At 47.2% G+C, this 19,395-nt stretch overlaps 1 protein-coding gene across 1 annotated transcript in view; it reads right to left on the reverse strand.

Annotated features, from left to right (window-relative positions):
- Positions 1-1,767: 1,767 nt before the first annotated feature.
- LOC140908532 (protein eva-1 homolog C-like) overlaps positions 1,768-19,395 on the reverse strand; it is a 308,502-nt gene continuing 290,874 nt past the window's right edge. Inside the window, exons 7-8 of the mRNA XM_073335814.1 lie at positions 14,910-15,080; positions 1,768-3,141 (exon numbers count right to left, since the gene is read on the reverse strand). Coding sequence (XP_073191915.1) covers positions 2,771-3,141; positions 14,910-15,080 — 542 coding nt within the window. The 3' untranslated portion in view covers positions 1,768-2,770. The remainder of the gene's footprint in view (positions 3,142-14,909; positions 15,081-19,395) is intronic.

Here is a 19,395-nt window from a genome sequence, read left to right on the forward strand (position 1 = left end):
GGCTACAATGCTCCATTGGTTCCAGTTAAAGACCCCTCATTGAATTGTTACTATTCCAAGGAGCAAGAAGCTCTCAGATGAGTTGGTGAGAGGTACGCACTGTGTCCCAAAATACTTATCTAGTAAATGGGGTGCCATGAGGCCCCCCAGCACCACATTAGCTGTGCACCTCACAATCCGCAATGTATTTATCCTCCCAGCACCCCTGCAAGGTAGGGAAGTGTTTTATCCCCATTTTACAGATGGGCAACTGAGGCACAGGCCCCAATCCTCAAAGGTATCCAGGCAACATTGATTTCATGGGTGTTAGGTGCCTAATTACCTTTGAGGCTCTGGGCCAGGGAAAGTGAGGACCAGATTTTTAAAGGTCTTTAGGCCCCTAAGGATGCAGCTAGAGACCTATTGGGACTGTCAAAAGCATCTGTGTTTGGGAGTTAAGCACTTAGGCCCTTTTTAAAGTCACACAAGTCACCTAGCTCCATCTTTAACCACCTAACAACTTGGCCCTATGTCTTGTGCAAGGCCACACAGGATGTCTGTGGCAGAACACCCCTGTTGCGTTGTCTGGGATGTACACATTGGGAGAGGGCAGTGCAGGGTGAGACATGTTGGAGGGATCACTTGGGAAAGAGAATACAACCAAAGATGCATTACTTTTTCTATGACCGCAGCCACATTCAGGTGCATGTCCCTTTAAGAGCAGGAGAAGCCTTTGCTAGGAAAGGTTCTTAAACGTCGGGGGGCATGGCTCTCCCCCATTTAAAAAAAGTGGGACAATGGCTCTTCCCCCCCCCCTTGTTCCTATGAGGAAGAAGACAGCACACTGAACTCGGCAGGGACACAATGGTGGGGGAGCCCAGGGCCCAGGCTCCCCCTTTAGGCACTGGGTGACATACCAGCGAAGCCCCTTCCCTGCTGGCCTGAGGGAGGGGCGGCCAGGTCAAATTTAAGTGGCTTCTCTAAGGCCAAGTCTACACCACAGTGCTACATGGGCACCACTGTAGTGCATCTGGGGAAGACGCTGTGTGCCGATGAGCAAGCGCTCTCCCGTTGGCATCGTTACTCCCTCTCTGTGAGAGGTGGAAGCTATGTCGGCAGGAGAGCATCTCCCGCCAGCATCCCACTGGGTGGACAGCACTTAGGTCGCTGTAACTTAAACCAAATATTGAGGGTCACAATATGAAGTGCCACAGGCAGAGAATCGGAGGGACTGAAGTGTAGCCCTGCAATGGCAGGGAAATGATTGACATATACCCAGATAAGACTGGCAAGCGATCCCCACCCACATGCTCAAGAGCAACACAACCTCCTCCCTCAAAGTTGTTGTCAATCTAACCAGGAGAAACATTCCTTCTTGACCCCACATATGACGATCAGTTAGACCCTGAGCATGTGAGCAAGAATTAGCTAGCCACGCACCATGTTTGGTGCCACCTCCGGTAGAGAGAGAGGGGGGGGTGGGTGGGTGTGTGTGTGTGTGGGCTAAACCCAAGTTAAAAGTCAAGTTGCTGTGTCCTCACTGCTTTTTTAATCTGCGTTGACTAACCTGAGTTAAGAACACACTTCCTTTTGCAGTCGAGACGTACCCTTAGACCAGTGGTGGGCAACTTGCAGCCCACGGGCCACAGGTTGCCCACCACTGCCTTAGACGCTTGTGTCAGCTTTGAGTGGCTGCAAAAGCTCGTTGCTCTTCCAAAGTATCTTACTGCAGCGAAGCGTGAGCCAAGAGCAAGGATGCAACTTAAAATAGATATAAACAAAGCAGAGTTTATTTTGCATTTATTTCCCATCCTGCTGGCATATTTGGCCCATTCCATCCCCCCATTTTCCTCTGGTAAATACAAACCTTTTCTTTTATTTTTTTAATAAAATATATAAAACATTGTGCATCACTATCCATGGAAACCTGTAGTTTAACAACAGAAAAGAATAAGGCACATTGCTGTGCAGCCTCTTCAAATATATATCTAGATATCTCAACTCAAAACAAACAAACCCCCTTTCAACCTCTTTGAGGCTGTTTAACATTTCACCCATCACTGACACATCTCCTATAATACCATAATACCATCATTGTTGGGAGCAGGTTGGTTTGTGAGTAAGGAGATGGGGAAACATACTAAAAAACAAAAGGATTTTATCCCTGAGGTGTCAGTAAAAAAATGCTGCCACTGAAAAGCAAGATTAAAACACCATCTTAAATAACAGGACACACAGTTGAACGTCCAAGCACCAAGACGATTTCATGGCATAAGAATCCCCACATCTTATAAAGTCACTTTTTTTAACTAGATTAATCTCATGGCTTCCAAAGTCACAAGACAGTCACTCATCATGCACTTGTGCCTCCCTCCCCATGTTATCTTTCCTTTAGCGGACCCAGAGTCTCAGTTTGCTTTCGATTCTCCTGAAATCTTTGGGGAAAGCAGAACACTGATGGTTTCCCTGGCAAGCATGAGAGCAGCATTTGTACCGTAGTGTGCCTCCCACCCACTGCTGAACTACACCAAGAGGAGAAGCTGGCATCCACCTCTGCTGTGACCAGACTGATTCCAGAGAGAAAATCCTGGGGGGTGATTTCCTAGTGTCGGTAGCAATATGTCAGGGAAAAGGGGAAGGTGAAAGCTTTATTGCTGTCCATCCACACTGCTCCAGTTAGCCCTTCTGAAAGGAAAAGGGGAGACACCGATGTCACACTCCTTTCCTCTCTCTCTTTAGCAGGCCCAGGAAGACCAAGGCTGCAGTACCGGACTGTGGGATTTCCCAACACTTAGTAGTAGCGGTTCAGGCTTCTGGTCCCCGGTATGTCCGGCTGCCCATTCATCCAAATCTCCCGGATGATGCGCTCCCGCTCTTCCAGCCTCTGAGCCCTCTCCAGCTCCTCGGCCGAGGTGAAGACATTCATGTTCAAAGTCCTTTCGAACCTGCGGTGCCTGCGGGCTGACAGGTCTGAAGTGGTGTCCGAATCGTCCTCACTATCACTGCTGTCGCTGTCGCTCTCCGGTTCCTGAGGCGGCTTTTTCCCCGGGGATCGTTTGCAGTCAGTTCGGCAGGACACCTTCAGCACCAAGGCCAGCAGGGTCAAAATGAGTCCGATGCATACTCCAGAGACGAAATACAGAGCGGCACGCTCAGGATTTTCTGCAAGGAGAAAAGAAATTATTTTCAGAGGACCAAGGCATCACATAACTTGGTCACACGGGGCAGCTGCACAAGTTTAAACATCCCCAAGTTTCTTCAGAGGTTCAGATCTTCTCTTGGTTTCATGATGGTCCTTTCAAAGCTTCCACTGTATCCCCCCCGTGGAGTCACTGGGATCCAGTGGTAGAACATGTACCTGAGGCATCTACTGCATGCACACCATGAGCTACTTGTGTCCGAACGCCAGCCAGTATGGTAAAGGAGCAGCCCCCCCAGATTAAACGCTAATGCCATTCCCTACGCGAGTGGGATCGTGAAGCCAGCAAGCTGCACAGGCAGCAGTGACTAAGTGCACCTTTCTGTCCATACGTTATTGGCCGAGGAATAAAGAGGATGACAAAGCTCAATGCTCTCTCTGCGCCTTTGCACAGCTGAAATGGCAAGCCTTGCACCAAGGAAGTGGCAAATGATCGATTCATAGCGTTCATTTGCTTATCTAAGGCAAACGTGCTGGCTTTCTGCCCAGACCACAAAAATTTACTGCTGATGACACCCCAAGATAGATGGAGCCAGGGCTTTGACTTGACAGATTCAGCATAAAAAACCGTTTCTGAGACGATATAATGAGACTTTGAAGGATCCATATTGTATTTTAAACTGTCATCTTATTTTTGTATTGCTTATGCATTGGATTTTTCTATGGGCTGAATCACTTTGGCTCATTTAAGTGTTATAGCAAAAAAAGAGTTGATCCAACAAAGGATGAAGATGAACTGGGCAAAATAGCTGGCGCCAAATTCAATCCTGTTAATTCAAATCGGAGCCCTGCATGGGAATCAAACTTTGGGGCCAGATCCTCAGATCCAGTGCAGCTCCATTGAAGTCACTGGCGGAGCTGTGACATTTTACACCCGCTGAGAATCTGGCCTTCAGGGTCTGGAATATATCTGTCCCCTTCAGGCCAACTCTGCCTTCACTGGATCCCATTGCACCCTTAGAAATGAGAGCAGAATTGGGTCCTCTAGGTCTGGTTTCCTTTAAGTGGAGTTTTCAGAAGGCAAGCAGGAAACATCCCTAAAATCACTTCAAGCAGATTTCTAGTATGTAAAAGCTGGGGGTGTTTGGAGGTGTTTATCTGGCTGAATCAATCCTGAAGTGTATAGTGGGGATGGGGCATACCCCATTTGTAAATTCAAATAATACAGACAATTTCAGTCTTGATCTCAGCGTAATAATTTCAAATCCATTGCATCTAATATTCCCTTGAAATATGGGGCCACAAATCAAACAAAAGAGCATATTTCAAAATATTTTTAATAGCATCAGACCGTGAATCTGGGTTTGAATGAGCTTAAAGGTCACTGCGAAGGCCAATACCTGAAGCTGCCCATGGCACAGCTACAGCAAGCAGTAGGGGGAAGAATCCTGAACAGGAACTTGATACGGTGTTTGATGTAATGTGGTAGGCATACTGCCCTTTATTCAGCATGAAGCTTTGCAATGCATTCCCCTCTGCAATAAAAACCATAGTTCAGGCCCTCTTCAGGTGCCTCCATCAGCTTTACCCCCTCGCTGTCTGGATCCAATTTAAATCCCTCGTCTTTGTCTTCAAGGCCCAGTGCATTCAGGTGGCCACTCCTCTGCTTCTGTTTCTACTCACCCCGGCCCCGATCCCCTTCACTCTGCACAAGCTATCAGACCAAGTGCCCACTTTGTACCTTCTCCTTTCCTATCGCTGGACCTTCTTTCATGCTGCCCCATATACCTGGCCCTACTACTTGATCCAGTCCATCTGCTTCCACTCCCTCCCTGTTCAAGCCCCTTCTTAACACCACATTTCTCTAAGGAGAACCCAACCTGGGGTTCTAACTTACTGAAACAGATATGCGAGAACAAAGACATTTCAATCCATGGAACTGACAAAATGGGTGCTGAGTCTCACTGTTCAATTGTACAGCTGTCTGTTGCTGCTCTGGCACCCTGCTTTGTTTGTCCGGTCTCTATTTAGATTGCTCTTTGGAGCAGAGAGCTTGGGTGAAATCCTAGTAAAATTGCCACTGACTTAAATGGAGCCAGGATTTCACCCTTCATCTTCATCCCTACCTACAAAGCACCTGACCCTGCTGCTGGCACTATACAAATAAACAATAATGGTACGAGATTAGAGATTCTTTAGGACTGGGATTTTCAAAGAGGCCTAAGGGAGTTAGGTGCCTAACTGCCATTGACTTGAACGTCCCTGAGTAAACTGCTCCATCCCATCCCATATTCCCTTGAAATTGCCTTTTGGATTGCAGGGTACAGGTGGGTTGTTATTTTGTGCAGAAATTAACTTCACCCCTAAACTTCATTTTCAAGTGAACACATGGAGGGCTCCAAGGAGTGGAAGAGAAGGGGTTAGCTGGACTGATTTGCACTGGCAGAATTGCTTATGGTTTGCCTCTTCTATGCCTCGCTGATATGATTAGACAAACCTCACTTGTATGAGCACTAAATTCACATACACATACAGGCTCATTTTTTAAAAAATATACCTGTTGCATCAGATCCATAGCTCACTCTTTTGACATAATTCATAAAATGCAGAGTGTGGAGCCTGGAATGGACTGAAAACATATTATTTCTCTTTCCCTTTTGCCAGTTTCCTTCTTTCTTCCACACTCACTCTCTGCACTGTTCTAGTTACCATGCAAGTGAGCGAACTGAAATTAGATTGCTTGTTAGCCAGTAATTTTTTATACACGACACACAAGTCTAAACAGATAGTCCTTCATTCAGTACCAATGCAGTAATTGAATCTTTGGGCTCTGCTGGTATTCATGAGCTATATTAGTTATGCCATCAGCATTCATAAATGCTGGACACAAGCTGGACTCCTTCACTGAACTGTCACCCTGCAGACCTGGCATGTATCAGTTCATATAGCCAACCCAGTCACACAGCAGCCATCCTCCCAAAGCATGCGCCTTCTTGCACAGCAAAGGGGCAATTTAGGCCACCAACATAGCTCTGAAACAGCTAAATCATCAATGGCCAAGATTCTGGATTTTGAAACATGACTAATAATTTGGGGAGCCTCCATTTTTAGGTGGCCAACTTGAGAAACCTTAAAGGGGGGGGGGCTAACTTTCAGAGGGTGTGTTTTCAGCCTTTCTGAAACTCCGGCCTCTTTTCAGGCATTTCAAGTTTGGCAGTCGGACACGAAAGCACCCCGAATCGCTATTCATTTTTAAAAATATTATTAGCATTATTATTTGTATGGTGGTAACACCAAGGAGCCATACTGGTCATGAACCAGGACCCCACTGTGCTATGCACTGTACAATACAAAAACCCTGTCCCTCTGCCAGAGAGAGAGAGAGAGAGAGAGTATGTGTGAGCGCGTGCACCAACTGACCTAAAATGGTGAGTTTGGCCAAATATCCTTGCCTTACAACACATAAAATGTAAATTAGACAGATACAGTATATGGGCTAACTCTTAAAATGTAAGAAAGTGTGAAGCAGTCACTTTCAATAAAGTATAATTAATAGGAAACTGCACTATCCAGGGCATTAGACATGGGTGACTTGCTTTACAAATCAAACAATACGGATCAATCCTTGACAATCTTCATCGAGGGTCATATTTTGTGGTCTTTCATTGAGCAGAATTCCTCTTATTGAATACAGAATCACAGATGTTGCCCTGAGAATGGCCACACCTGTGCACTTTCAGTCTGTTAAGTGTAAGGGTTCTTTTTTCAGAGCAGTTTTCAGGGTGTGAATGCGGGAAGGAGAATGGACTTCAAACTCTAACTGTGCATTTAAAAATAGATGTGCTCACTGCAAGTTTCCAAGTGCGGAGGGGAAGGGGGGTACTCTGACCCGCTGGCAGGAAGAAAAGGGGCATTATCCCTTTAAGGACTCCCCCTACAACAGGGAAAGGAGGGGGAATGTTTGCAGAGGCAGGCAGGACAGGCAGGAAGCAGTTGGGGCCAGGTCAGGAGAAGGTCACTGCACAGTTCAGGTTCAGACTGCCTGAGTGCCGTAAGCATCTGTTGGCTGTTTAGTGAAAGGACTTGGGAGTGTCAGTCCAGATTCCAGTAGGCAGATCACAAAGCACAATATCAGACTGGGCACTAATTGGCACGCCTGTCACCAGGCTGCAAGGACCGTATTAGCACAGGGAAACAGTTCCGAAGGGCCTGAGACCCAGCTCCTCAAAGGCATTCAGGCACTGAGTGCCAACTGGTTTCAGTGGCAGTTAGGCATCTAACTACCTTTAGAGAGCGAGGCCTCAAGGGACACAGGGCTTGTCTACGCTTGCAGCTTGTCTACACCTGCCCCAGCCCTGAGCCCCCTCCCGCACCCATATTCCCTCCTGGAGCCCACATCCCAACCCCCTGCCCCAGCCCAATGAAAGTAAGTGAAGGTGGGGGGAGAGCGAGCAGCTGGAGAGAGTGGGGAGTGGGGCCTCAGAGCAGGGGCAGGGCCTCGGGGAAGGAGCGGGGCAAGGGTGCTTGGCTTTGTGCAATTAGGAAGTTGGCAACCCTACCAGAGACTAACCCACTCTCTCCCCCCAAGTCCTTCCAAAGCAGAGTTGAGGCATGCTGGCAAGACAGTTGTTGCTTGTGCTGTACCCCACCATGTGGCTAAATAGTGGATTTCTGTCTCCTGGATTGTCAATCCAGCACATATACTAAAACCCATTAAAAATTAAATACAATATATTCTACTTTTCTCATTACAAACTATTTCTGGCTCTTAGATAGCCCCCATTGCTGTAGTAACTAAGCACTTCAAAATCTTTAATATATTTATCCTCACAACACCCCGGTGAGGTAGGGAAGTGCAATTAACCCTAGTTGAGAGTTGAGGAACTGAGGCATTGGGTCCTGAATGCACGTTAGGCACCAAAATCCTTATTCCTATTCCACTGTGGATTAATACTTACATAGTCATTGGGCAAGAACACAAGAATAAGCCTATAGGCCAGTGGTTAGGGCACCCACCTGGGATCTTGTCCCCCTAATCCAATAGATTTCATTATTTATCCACAGTGAAACAGCCTTCAGCAGGAGAGATTGAAGGAGCCCTACATCAGACTGTCCTGCTGGTCTGTGTTTAGACACACACACATGTGAATACTGGAGACTTCTGTTCAGATCCCTTCTCCCCTTTTGGCAAAGAGAGGGGAACTGAGGCAGGGTCTCTCACCTCCTGGGCAAGTGCTCTAACCATGGGGCTAAAAGTTATAAAAAAGGTGGGCACCCCCAACCCAGATTTTCCATGAGACCCGATCCACTAGGCAGCTTCTAAGCATCCCTACAGGATCGGATGAACGCCTGTCTTTCCTGGTTTGTGAATTGCTCTGGGGCTTAGGCAGGAGATAGGTGCCCGGACACTCGGAGAGAGGAAGCAGCGTGCGTGCCCAGAAACAGAAACATAGGTGCCCAAGGAACTTCTACCCTAAAAACTTAAGCAGGGTTTCATGCATTGCCGTGGAGCCAAAACTGACATGTAGACAGCTAATTCCTTTTGTGCATTCGGGCTTATGTGATTTCCCCAAGATCACAGAGGAAGTCACAAGCAGAGCAGGAAATTGAACTCAGATCTCCTAACATCCAGGCTAGTATCCTTCCCCTCAGTGTAGATCATGCGTAGGATGGGTATCAATGGTCTGCATTTAAGGCCTCTCTAAATAGACTTAATGCTTGCTGCCCCCCACCCCCACCCCCACCCCCACCCCAGGGTCCTGATTCAGCAAACCACTTAAACATGTCCTTTACTTTTTGTGCATGCTTAAATCCTATTGTCCTCCTTGCGATTTACGCACATGCTTAAACACTTTGCTGAGTCACAGCATATATCCATTGGTAGATTGTTCCATACGCCTCGTGGTGTGAAGAAGTCCAAGTTTACAGTATTATCCACTGTAAGAGATTCCTCCCTCATTTTTGATGACATCTGTGAGTTACATTCTTCCCCTCTGCGTTAATCAAGACCCATCCTGGAGTGCCATGCAATCTCCTTAGCAATGATTAGCTTTTCCCCTCTATGGTGCCTCTCTCTCTGGGCTGGGCATGCAGCTGAAAAGGTCGTTGATTGAAGACTGCTCAATCACTTCTTTTAATGTATGTAGCCAAAAGGCGCATGCCTCCCCTCTCCCCCCGGTCCCTGTCTTTGGAACGCACACAGTTTTCTAGAGGCTCCACACCAGCCAAAATTAGAAACACATTTTTTTTAAAAAGCAACCAAGCAAACAACAATTATTGAGGCGATTTCCTGTGGGCTAATGATCAGCTAGGAGCATCAGCCCAGACGGTCATTAATTCTCCAGGAAATGGCCCAGGCCAAGGTTGTTATTGCTATTATAGTGCTTTATTTTCTTCTTGTTGTTTTAATAAATAAAAATTAATCTATGCAATGCTGCAGCTGATTTCCTGTGATGGCATCAGGCCCTCAGAGAGCTCAGCGGGGAGGAGGAGCTCCTCATTAATGTCGCTCACTGCATCTCTTCTAAGGCACAGCAGCCAGTTGGTGGACTCCCCATGTTAGGACAGCGATGTAATGGAGGGGACTCGCAGGGAGCCCCCTGTCTAACTTCTAGCACCAGCAATTTCAGAGGGAAGTTGGTCTGAGCTCCCCAGGATTTTTTGTTGGGAGCCACTCGTTACCATATTGGCAGCACGTCGCTGTTTATGGGGAAGTTATGGTGTCCCTCCCCCTTACATTTTTAAAGAAAATTTCTGCACAAATCCTGGAGATCGAAGTCCTCTGCCCACAGAACAGTTACAGGGTAAATAGAGGCACCATCCCTGCTGCTAATGCCCTGCCACCCTGATCTGCAGGGACGTCCCACCTCTAGGTGGAAGTTGGTCACTCAGTTTCCATGCCCGCTCAGTTCTAGGCCAGAGAGGATGCACTCAGGGACAAACGGGACAAGAGCCAATTGAGTACTATACAGCTAGAGGGATGATTTTAGGTTTGTTGCTATGTTCTTGGTCACAATTATAGATCCGAAGCCCAGTGAAGCTAGCAGGAGTTTTTCCATAATAAATAACAATTCTGTAGTTTGCAGCTACAGACATTATGTTACTAAGAACCTAATTCTTCAAAGACTTAGAATCATAGAATATCAGGGTTGGAAGGGACCCCAGAAGGTCATCTAGTCCAACCCCCTGCTCAAAGCAGGACCAATTCCCAGTTAAATCATCCCAGCCAGGGCTTTGTCAAGCCTGACCTTAAAAACCTCTAAGGAAGGAGATTCTACCACCTCCCTAGGTAACCCATTCCAGTGTTTCACCACCCTCTTAGTGAAAAAGTTTTTCCTAATATCCAATCTAAACCTCCCCCACTGCAACTTGAGACCATTACTCCTCGTTCTGTCATCTGCTACCATTGAGAACAGTCTAGATCCATCCTCTTTGGAACCCCCTTTCAGGTAGTTGAAAGCAGCTATCAAATCCCCCCTCATTCTTCTCTTCTGCAGGCTAAACAATCCCAGCTCCCTCAGCCTCTCCTCATAACTCATGTGTTCCAGTCCCCTAATCATTTTTGTTGCCCTTCGCTGGACTCTCTCCAATTTATCCACATCCTTCTTGAAGTGTGGGGCCCAAAACTGGACACAGTACTCCAGATGAGGCCTCACCAATGTCGAATAGAGGGGAACGATCACGTCCCTCGATCTGCTCGCTATGCCCCTACTTATACATCCCAAAATGCCATTGGCCTTCTTGGCAACAAGGGCACACTGCTGACTCATATCCAGCTTCTCGTCCACTGTCACCCCAGGTCCTTTTCCGCAGAACTTCTGCCTAGCCATTCGGTCCCTAGTCTGTAGCTGTGCATTGGGTTCTTCCGTCCTAAGTGCAGGACCCTGCACTTATCCTTATTGAACCTCATCAGATTCCTTTTGGCCCAATCTTCCAATTGGTCTAGGTCCTTCTGTATCCTATCCCTCCCCTCCAGCGTATCTACCACTCCTCCCAGTTTAGTATCATCCGCAAATTTGCTGAGAATGCAATCCACACCATCCTCCAGATCATTTAGGAAGATATTGAACAAAACCGGCCCCAGGACCGACCCCTGGGGCACTCCACTTGACACCGGCTGCCAACTAGACATGGAGCCATTGATCACTACCCGTTGAGCCCGACAATCTAGCCAGCTTTCTACCCACCTTATAGTGCATTCATCCAGCCCATACTTCCTTAACTTGCTGCAAAGTTACTTGCATACCAATCTTTAAAGTCAAGGACTGAGTCCTAAATCTGACCAGTTTACCAGATGATCCTAAATAGTAAAATCACCAACTATTGATATTCTTCTATTTTCTTTGCAAATTTCTATAGAAATATTATGTTAAAACTTCTGTGGGGTCGCATGAAACAAATAAACACAAATTCCTTTGTGGCTGGAATTCCCAAGGACCCTGACTAATCGTGTGGAGGGCCATGAGCAGATTGATAAAGAAAGCAAACACTCCCACAAGTGGTTCTGTGACCTGCTATACTGGCTTTTTGCACTCCTTTGCCATTAATAGGAACATTGCATCTTTACACACAGACTTCAAGCAGAAAGATACAGGGGATGGCCAGGACATGTCCCTTTCTATTTGCATCTAACTTTCCCACCTGCTGCATGACACGGTACATGCCAACAGGTGCTAGTGGCAGGTGTTTGCAGTCTCTCCATCTGCAGCTGCCCACCCACTTCCCATGGATTTGGTCTGGAAATGCTTGCACAGGTCAGTATAGTCAGCTTCTGAATGGCTTTCCTCAAGCTGGGACTGGAGGTAGCTGTAGTCAGGAAATGAAGCTTCAGCCCTGTTTTAGTCTGCTGCTTGGAGGCACGACAGACAGGTGCGCAACAGCATGGTGCTGTGAAACACGGAGGGCCCATAACTCCCATAGACTTCAGTGGGGACTGAGGGTGCACATCACCTTGCAGGACAGGCCCCCAAAAGAGAATGGTTTAAAAAAAATTGTCACCTATAGCCCTTGTGTCTTTATTGCTAGCTCAACCAGGTTACCAGCACAGAACAGCCCTAAATCTCGCAGAATCCCAGCTCAAAAGAGATTGTGTCCCACAAGAAAAATATAGGCCAGAGTTTTACTGTGGAAAAAGGAAACATAGTCCATGGTACTTTTAGCATAGTCAAAAGACCTAGATTCTAGTCCCAGTTTTCCCTGACTGACTGTAAGTCCTTGTGCGAGTCACTTTTAACTTTTCCCCAACTATAAAATGACAATATCAATAATAACCTGCTTTACAGGGAAGTTGTGAGGATTAGAGATGGCTCCAGGCCAAATTCTAGATTTGAGCTGCAAACTTGGGCAAACTTTAGATCTCAGAGCAAATTTCATGTGTGACTTCTCCATAATCAACTAAACCCCAAATCCAAAAAATGCCAGAAATGGGGGTGGGAAGGCTGGTGAAAGAAGGATTCAGATTCAGGGCCAGAGTTTGTGGCTTGAGTGCATCTCTATTGAAAATTCATTAATGCTTGAAAAATGCTGTCAGAGCAGGGGTGGGCAAATTTTTTGGCCCGAGGGCCACTTCTGGGTATGGAAATTCTATGGCAGGCCATGAATGCTCACAAAATTGGGGTTGGGTGCAGGCTATAGGGCCAGAAATTAGGAGTTCAGGGTGCAGGAGGGGGCTCCAGGCAGGGGGCAGTGGAGTGCGGGGCAGGGGGGTGAGGACTCCAGCTGGGGGTGTGGGCTCTGGGGTGGGGCTAGGGATGAGGGGTTTAGGGTGCAGGAGGGTGCTCCAGGCTAGGACCGAGAGATTAAGGGTGGGAGGGGGATCAGGGCTGGGGAAGGGGGTTGGGACATGGGGGGTGAGGGCTCCAGCTGGAGGTGCAGGCTCTGGGGATGAGGGGTTTAGGGTGCAGGAGGGTACTCCAGGCTAGGACCGAGGGGTTCGGAGGGCGACAGGGGGATCAGGGCTGGGGCAGGAGGTTGAGGTGTGAGGGTGGCTCAGGGGTTCAGGCTCCGGGCCATGCTTACCTCAAGTGGTTCCCGGAAGCAGTGGCATGTCACTCCTACACGGAGGCGCAGACAGGTGGCTCTGCTGCGTGATGCCCCATCTGCAGGCGCTGCCCCTGCAGCTCCCATTAGCCATAGTTCCCGACCAATGGGAGCTGTGGGGGCAGCGCTTTGGGTGGGGGCAGTGTGTGGAGCGGGGCCTCCTGTCTGCCCCTACGCGTAGGAGCCGGAGGGGGGACATGCTGCTGCTTCCGGGAGCCACACAGAGCGGCCACCGACACCTGCTCCCTGGCTGGAGTACTATACACAGAAATCAGGTTTCAGAGTAACAGCCGTGTTAGTCTGTATTCGCAAAAAGAAAAGGAGTACTTGTAGCACCTTAGAGACTAACCAATTTATTTGAGCATGAGCTTTCGTGAGCTACAGCTCACTTCATCGGATGCATGCCGTGGAAACTGCAGAAGACATTATATACACACAGAGAAGTTCTCAAAATCTAGGTACATCTCCCAAAACTAGAATTCCAAACCTTGTGCTGGGAACCAAAACACAACAGCCTTGTGCTCGTGCATGAGACCCAGAGAATGACACCGAAGGGAAATAAAAGTGACCAAAGCTTTGTGCCATGAAAAAAAGAAAGCTCAAAATTGTTTGTGTTTTAATCATTTTGGCCCTGATTCTGCCAGATTTATCCCTGTGCTTCCCTTGTCTTAGCCTCATTGCAGTCAATGGGTTTATTCACCATGTGCAAAGTTACACACATGCATGTGTCTTTTTAAAATTGGGCATTACGCTGTTAGCAAGACGGGTATGCATTCTTTAAAAAAACAACAAGGGTCAAGATTCAATCCTGCCCGGGGAACGGCCAGCAAACTGTATGCCCTGTCTCTGTTACGCTGGAGGGAGGGGGCTCCCGTCTGTGGACAGTAGTTTTGCAATTCCAATTATAATTCTGGAGGAGCCCCTCTCCCCCAGCAGAAGCTGGACTAACAAAAGTGGTGAATCAGTACATCTCCTGGCCAGCCTGACCCTGTGCTTTGTGGGGCTGGCTCCACCCACTTTGTGGGTAGCACCAACCAGTGCTGGTCTCTGATACAAACAGGAGCTGTGGACAGCTTGCACTACTGTGCCCCTCATTCTAGCAGGCTTTCTGCTTTGGGAGGGCCCACTCCCTGGCTGCCCCCTCGCAGTGATTCTGGCTGATGAGCTTCATGATGAGAGTGACTCTTTAAAATAAATGTAAATGGAAGAAAGCTCCTGTGTTACATGAAAGACATATGACAAGAAAAAATGTGGATGAAAGCTAAGCTGTGATCGGAGGAAATCTTTCCCTACATTAGATTTAAATATATAATTACACTAAGCAGAAACTTCATCTTCACACTTCCACTGAAGATAAGCCAAATTCTCTTAAGTAGGGTAATGATCTTAGTGCTGCTTATTTTCCAAATTACAGGACAAGCTTGCCTTCTTAATGAGCCAGCCTTTGATCTCAAGGAAAAAGGCACATTAGAAATAATACCGTATCTAAGATTACATTGTATTTAACTTCAGATGAGAGCAAGTCCAAGGGAAGGCAGAACACAATACAGCCTGTTATATACAGTCAACCCTTCTCTAGAGCTACACTGGTCAGGTCTTTCAAGGGAAAACCTGCTGAGAGACAAATGGGAAAATGAACCTCTGAGAGAAATACAAAGGGGCAGGATTGTGCCCTCACTTACGCTGGGGCGCCCCACTGAGAGTCTTAAAAGACATCACAGCAGCCCAGAGACGAAGCAGGTGAGAGACCTACCTGTGATAAAGGAATACGCTGCTAGGATGTTGCTGAGCAAGGCCATCTCTGTGCTAACGCCCACGGGCTCCATGCTGCTGTTATCCACTGGCCGCTGTGTCTCATCCACTGGAAGCAGCAAGGGGCTGTTGTCTAGCGGGTAAAAGGCAGCCGACCTCCCTTTCTTCTTCTCTGTTTTGAGTGAGGGAACAAGCACGTCAGTTTCAGCATTGCCCTGCCCTAAAGCAATTGAACCTGCTTCTGCATTCAGAAATCTGGAGCCAGTCACTGGCAATGCCACCCAAATCTGCCGCAGTTAGGCAGCTGGACCTTCTCGGTTAGCTTCGGCTGAGAGCACACGGTGGATTCAAGGCAGTTTCTGTGTTAGCTACCAGGCAGCATCTCCTCTCCCCTATATCCTTCTCTTTCACATCCCCCGTTAGACACACCCAGATGTTTTACAGCAAATATATAATCAGGTTGTTTTTTTTTTTAAATCAAAGAGCCTTTATCAATGCTGGGTTCCACTAACGGTGTAATAACTCAGCACATGAGCTTGGAAGACACAGACAGGGTTGGCAACACCTCGCTTGCATCTCACTGTAATTCCAGAGTGATCTACACCTGGCAAGCAGCACTGCTTTCCCTCCAGCCTTATTAAGGGAAGGGCGGATCTTTGCCTGCGTTTATGACTTCCTTCAGAAGCATGCTTTCATTGTGTTTCACTGAGACATAATTTCCCGTTCAGAGAGGTGAGGGAACATGGGTTAATGATTTTATTTTATTTGTTGAAGACTGGAGCTGAGAAGGCAGCTAATTCCAGAAGGCTGAAAGAGACCCTTTCAGACCTTATCAGATCACTGCTAAGAACTGGCTGTACCTTGATCTGTCTGCAGACACCACAACCAATGGCAAAATACTAATTGTTTCAAACACATTAAAAAGTCAGCCCATAGAGAGTGCTCCATCATCCACCTATGAGTGTGCAAAAGCCAACGGCTGTTAAACCTTTTAAGACTCCTGTCCCTGTGTATCTGGTACAGGCTGCAAACAAACAGTACACAGTAGCTGGCAATTGCATCTGGCTTCCACTTATCTGCTAGTATTAAGTTCAGGAAACTGACAAATTCTGGTGCATGAAATACCATTACTGCTGTGGGAGCAAAGTCACTTTCAACTCCAGCCTGCAGCGCATGAAAGTCCACGTTTGTTCACTGTCTCTCTGTGTTTGCATTTGCACCGCTCACACCCAAGGTGAACGGTTACATTGTTCACTTCGTACTGTACCTGCCTGGAAGCTGTGTGGCCCTCCGAGGTCAGCGACAATGATTTGGGAGTGAGGGGGAAATAAGTTAATTTAAAATGTCGGCAGGGGTGATGGCTCAGGTGGATAAATGCCTGTGTGGTGCTGCATCCTATTAGTGCGGCTTCAGAGATTCACAGAGTCCAAGGCCAGAAGGGACCATTGTGCTCATCTAGTCTGACATCCTGTATAACACAGGCCATAGAACCTCCCCCAAAAAACTCCTAGAGCAGCTCTTTTAGAAAAAACATCCCATCTTGATTTAAAAATAGTCAGTGATGAAGAATCCACCATGACCCTTGGTAAATTGTTTCAACTGTTAATTACTCTCACTGTTAAAAATGTAAGCCTTATTTCCCATCTGAATTTGTCTAGCTTCAACTTCCAGCCATTGGATAGTGTTAGACCTTTCTCTGCTGAACTAAAGAGCCCATTATTCAATCCCCATGTAGCTACTTACAGAGCATAATCAAGTCACCCCCTTAATAATCTTCTCTTTGTCATGCTAAATAGATTGAGCTCTTTGACATTCTCTTTATAAGGCAGGTTTGCTCATCCTTTAATCATTCTCCTGGCTCTTCTCTGAACCCTCTCCAATTTATCAACATCCTTCTTGAATTGTGGGCACCGGAGCTGGACACAGTATTTCGGCAGCAGTCACACCAGTGCCAAATACAGCGGTTAAAATAACCCCTCTGCTTAGAGCTGGATGCTGTGGTGATGTCTAGCTGTTAGAGTAGGAGACTGGCCATTGGGAAACTTGGGTTCTGTTTCCAACCCTGCCACTGAATGACTGTGACCTTGGGCAAGTCATTTAAGCAAAACTTTTCAAACATGGATGCCTGAAGAGAGGGACCAAAGGGGAAATTTTAAAAAGGACCTCAGATTTAGGAGCACTATTCCCATTGAAAGACAGTTTTATAGATGAACAAACTAAGGCACAGAGGGGTAAAGGCGGACATTTTCAATAGGAAATTCAGTGGCATGAAGGGCGCTTTTGAAAATCTCCCCCTAAATCCACATTTCAGCATCTTAATAAATGCCTTGATCTTCCCCATTCAACTCCTAATGTGAAACCAAAGGAAGCGATGGGTGCTCAGCACCTTCAAAATCCAGGCCATTTATCTAGGTGCTTAATGTTGGGCCCCCACGTTTGGATGTAGTGTTCTTTAATCACTCCGTGCCTCAGTTTCCCTAGCTGTAAAATGGCAATAATGCCTACCTCAATGAGATATTGTGATAACTTTTATAAGGCACTTTGACAATCACAGATAACAAGCTCTACTGGAGTGTAATTCTTATTATTGTCATGTCAATTGTCCTCAGCCCAAGGTCTGAGCACATGTGAAGGATATTTGGGCCTTAACCTAGTAACTCTTGGAATGTAGAGCCTTCAAAATGCCATTCCCAGCCCCAGATTATTGATATGGCAGGAAAGGTAGTAACCGGAAGTGCCACATATTTGGGGAATAAAGCGGAGCTGAATGGGATGCTGAATAAGTCGGAGAAGGAAATGTAAAAGGAGCCCAGGTTGTGGCTCTGTTAATTTACAGTGTTTTGCTTTAAAGGTGGTGTTTCTAAAGGGATTGTGACTTACCAAAGTAGCCATCTTCAGGGAACTGAATGGAGGAGATATGGGAAAATTTGACTCTCCCTAAATAACTCTAATTATTTATTAATCTTATTTCTATTACAGTAGCATCTAGGAAGCCCAGTCAAGGATCAGGGCCCCATTGTTCTGGGTGCTGTGCAAACAACTAACGAAGAAGGCAATCCCTGCCCCAGAGCATTTACAATTCAGGTGTCAACGGAAAGAGAAAACTGACCAATGGGGTGGCAGCTGGTGGGAGGGCGAGGTAATAAAATGAAGAGAGTTTAGCCGAAAAACTGAAGTCTCAGCTCACCATTTGCCTCGCCGATGCCAAAGGGCAGCGAGCTGCAGGAATCACAGCAGAGGTAGGTTTTATGGAGGGATTTAAAAGTCAAAGAGGATTCTCACAGACAAACAGTGAATGAGGCTTTGACGGCTTACTCCCTTGCGTGCTTTGTTACACAACATGTCACGTCTTATTTTAAAACACAGCAGCAGCGTGTAGCAGAGGCTGTCACACCGTGATCAGGGCACCACCGGCAGGTGTACGGCAAAGGCAAACCACTGTGGACTGTTACTGAGTCTTAACACGGCAATGCATGGATATGCCCCCTGCTCGGTGTGCGTTCTGCCTTCCCCCACCCGTGTCCAACCCACCGAGCACATGACTCTGATACTGCTCCCAGCTAGGGAATTCCGCACAAGCTGTAGAGGCTCATACACTAGCACTCAGGGGTCAGTCTCCAATGATGACCACGATGAGGGTCAACATGTGGATGGAACCTATGCTTACAAATAAGCCCGCCAGTATCTGGTTAGAGGGTTACAAGGTACAGTGGCGACAGGGCTTTACTGCTGATTAATAGCCATCTCTGCCCCTTTGTATACTCTGCAGCAATTGTGCATAACGTAAATGGAGAAGAGATAATTGATTAATCCTGTGTATATGGTCCACTCATTTCCAAAAGGGAAACATCCCACTCTCTGCACCCAGAGCATCCCAAAAGCCATAACAGTGTCAGCGTACATGGTGGAAGGCTAATGAGGAGGCCTGCCACCTTTTAGTCTGTGTCCTCTTAGGCAAAGTAACTGCATCTCCACATGGTGGTGTTTCCCTGCGGCCACAAGGCATCATCATTCCATGATGCAACGTCATGATATGAAGTCTCGCTATCCCAGGCAATAGTTGAGAACTCTTTAATGTCAAAATTGGGGTTGTCCCATGGAAAACAGAAGACGTGTCAATTAAGCCTAAGTAGGGAACAGATAAGTGAGTGCAGGCCAGCAGTACCAACTCAAGACCCATGTTCTGATATTGCCGTGTCATTTATATGTGGAGCAGCATTGCAAGTTTATCATGGCTCCTCTCCATCTTTGGTGAGCTCAACAAGCCCCTGCTCCCTTCTCTCCTGCTTTTCCTTCCATCTTCAGCCCCTCCCACATCACAGATTCCCCAGGGTTTTCAGAAAGCTGCATAATGGGGACGAGCCTCTCTGGATCTCAGCAGGACAAAGATTTCAAATTACACCCCCTTTTGGGGCTTCCCCGTAGGATGTGCTGTATACTAGATCAACAAAGCAAGGCCCAAGGGGAGACAGAGACAGAGACCTGCT

The sequence above is a fragment of the Lepidochelys kempii genome, chromosome 3, assembly GCF_965140265.1.
Source record: "Lepidochelys kempii isolate rLepKem1 chromosome 3, rLepKem1.hap2, whole genome shotgun sequence".
NCBI classification, from domain to species: domain Eukaryota; kingdom Metazoa; phylum Chordata; order Testudines; family Cheloniidae; genus Lepidochelys; species Lepidochelys kempii.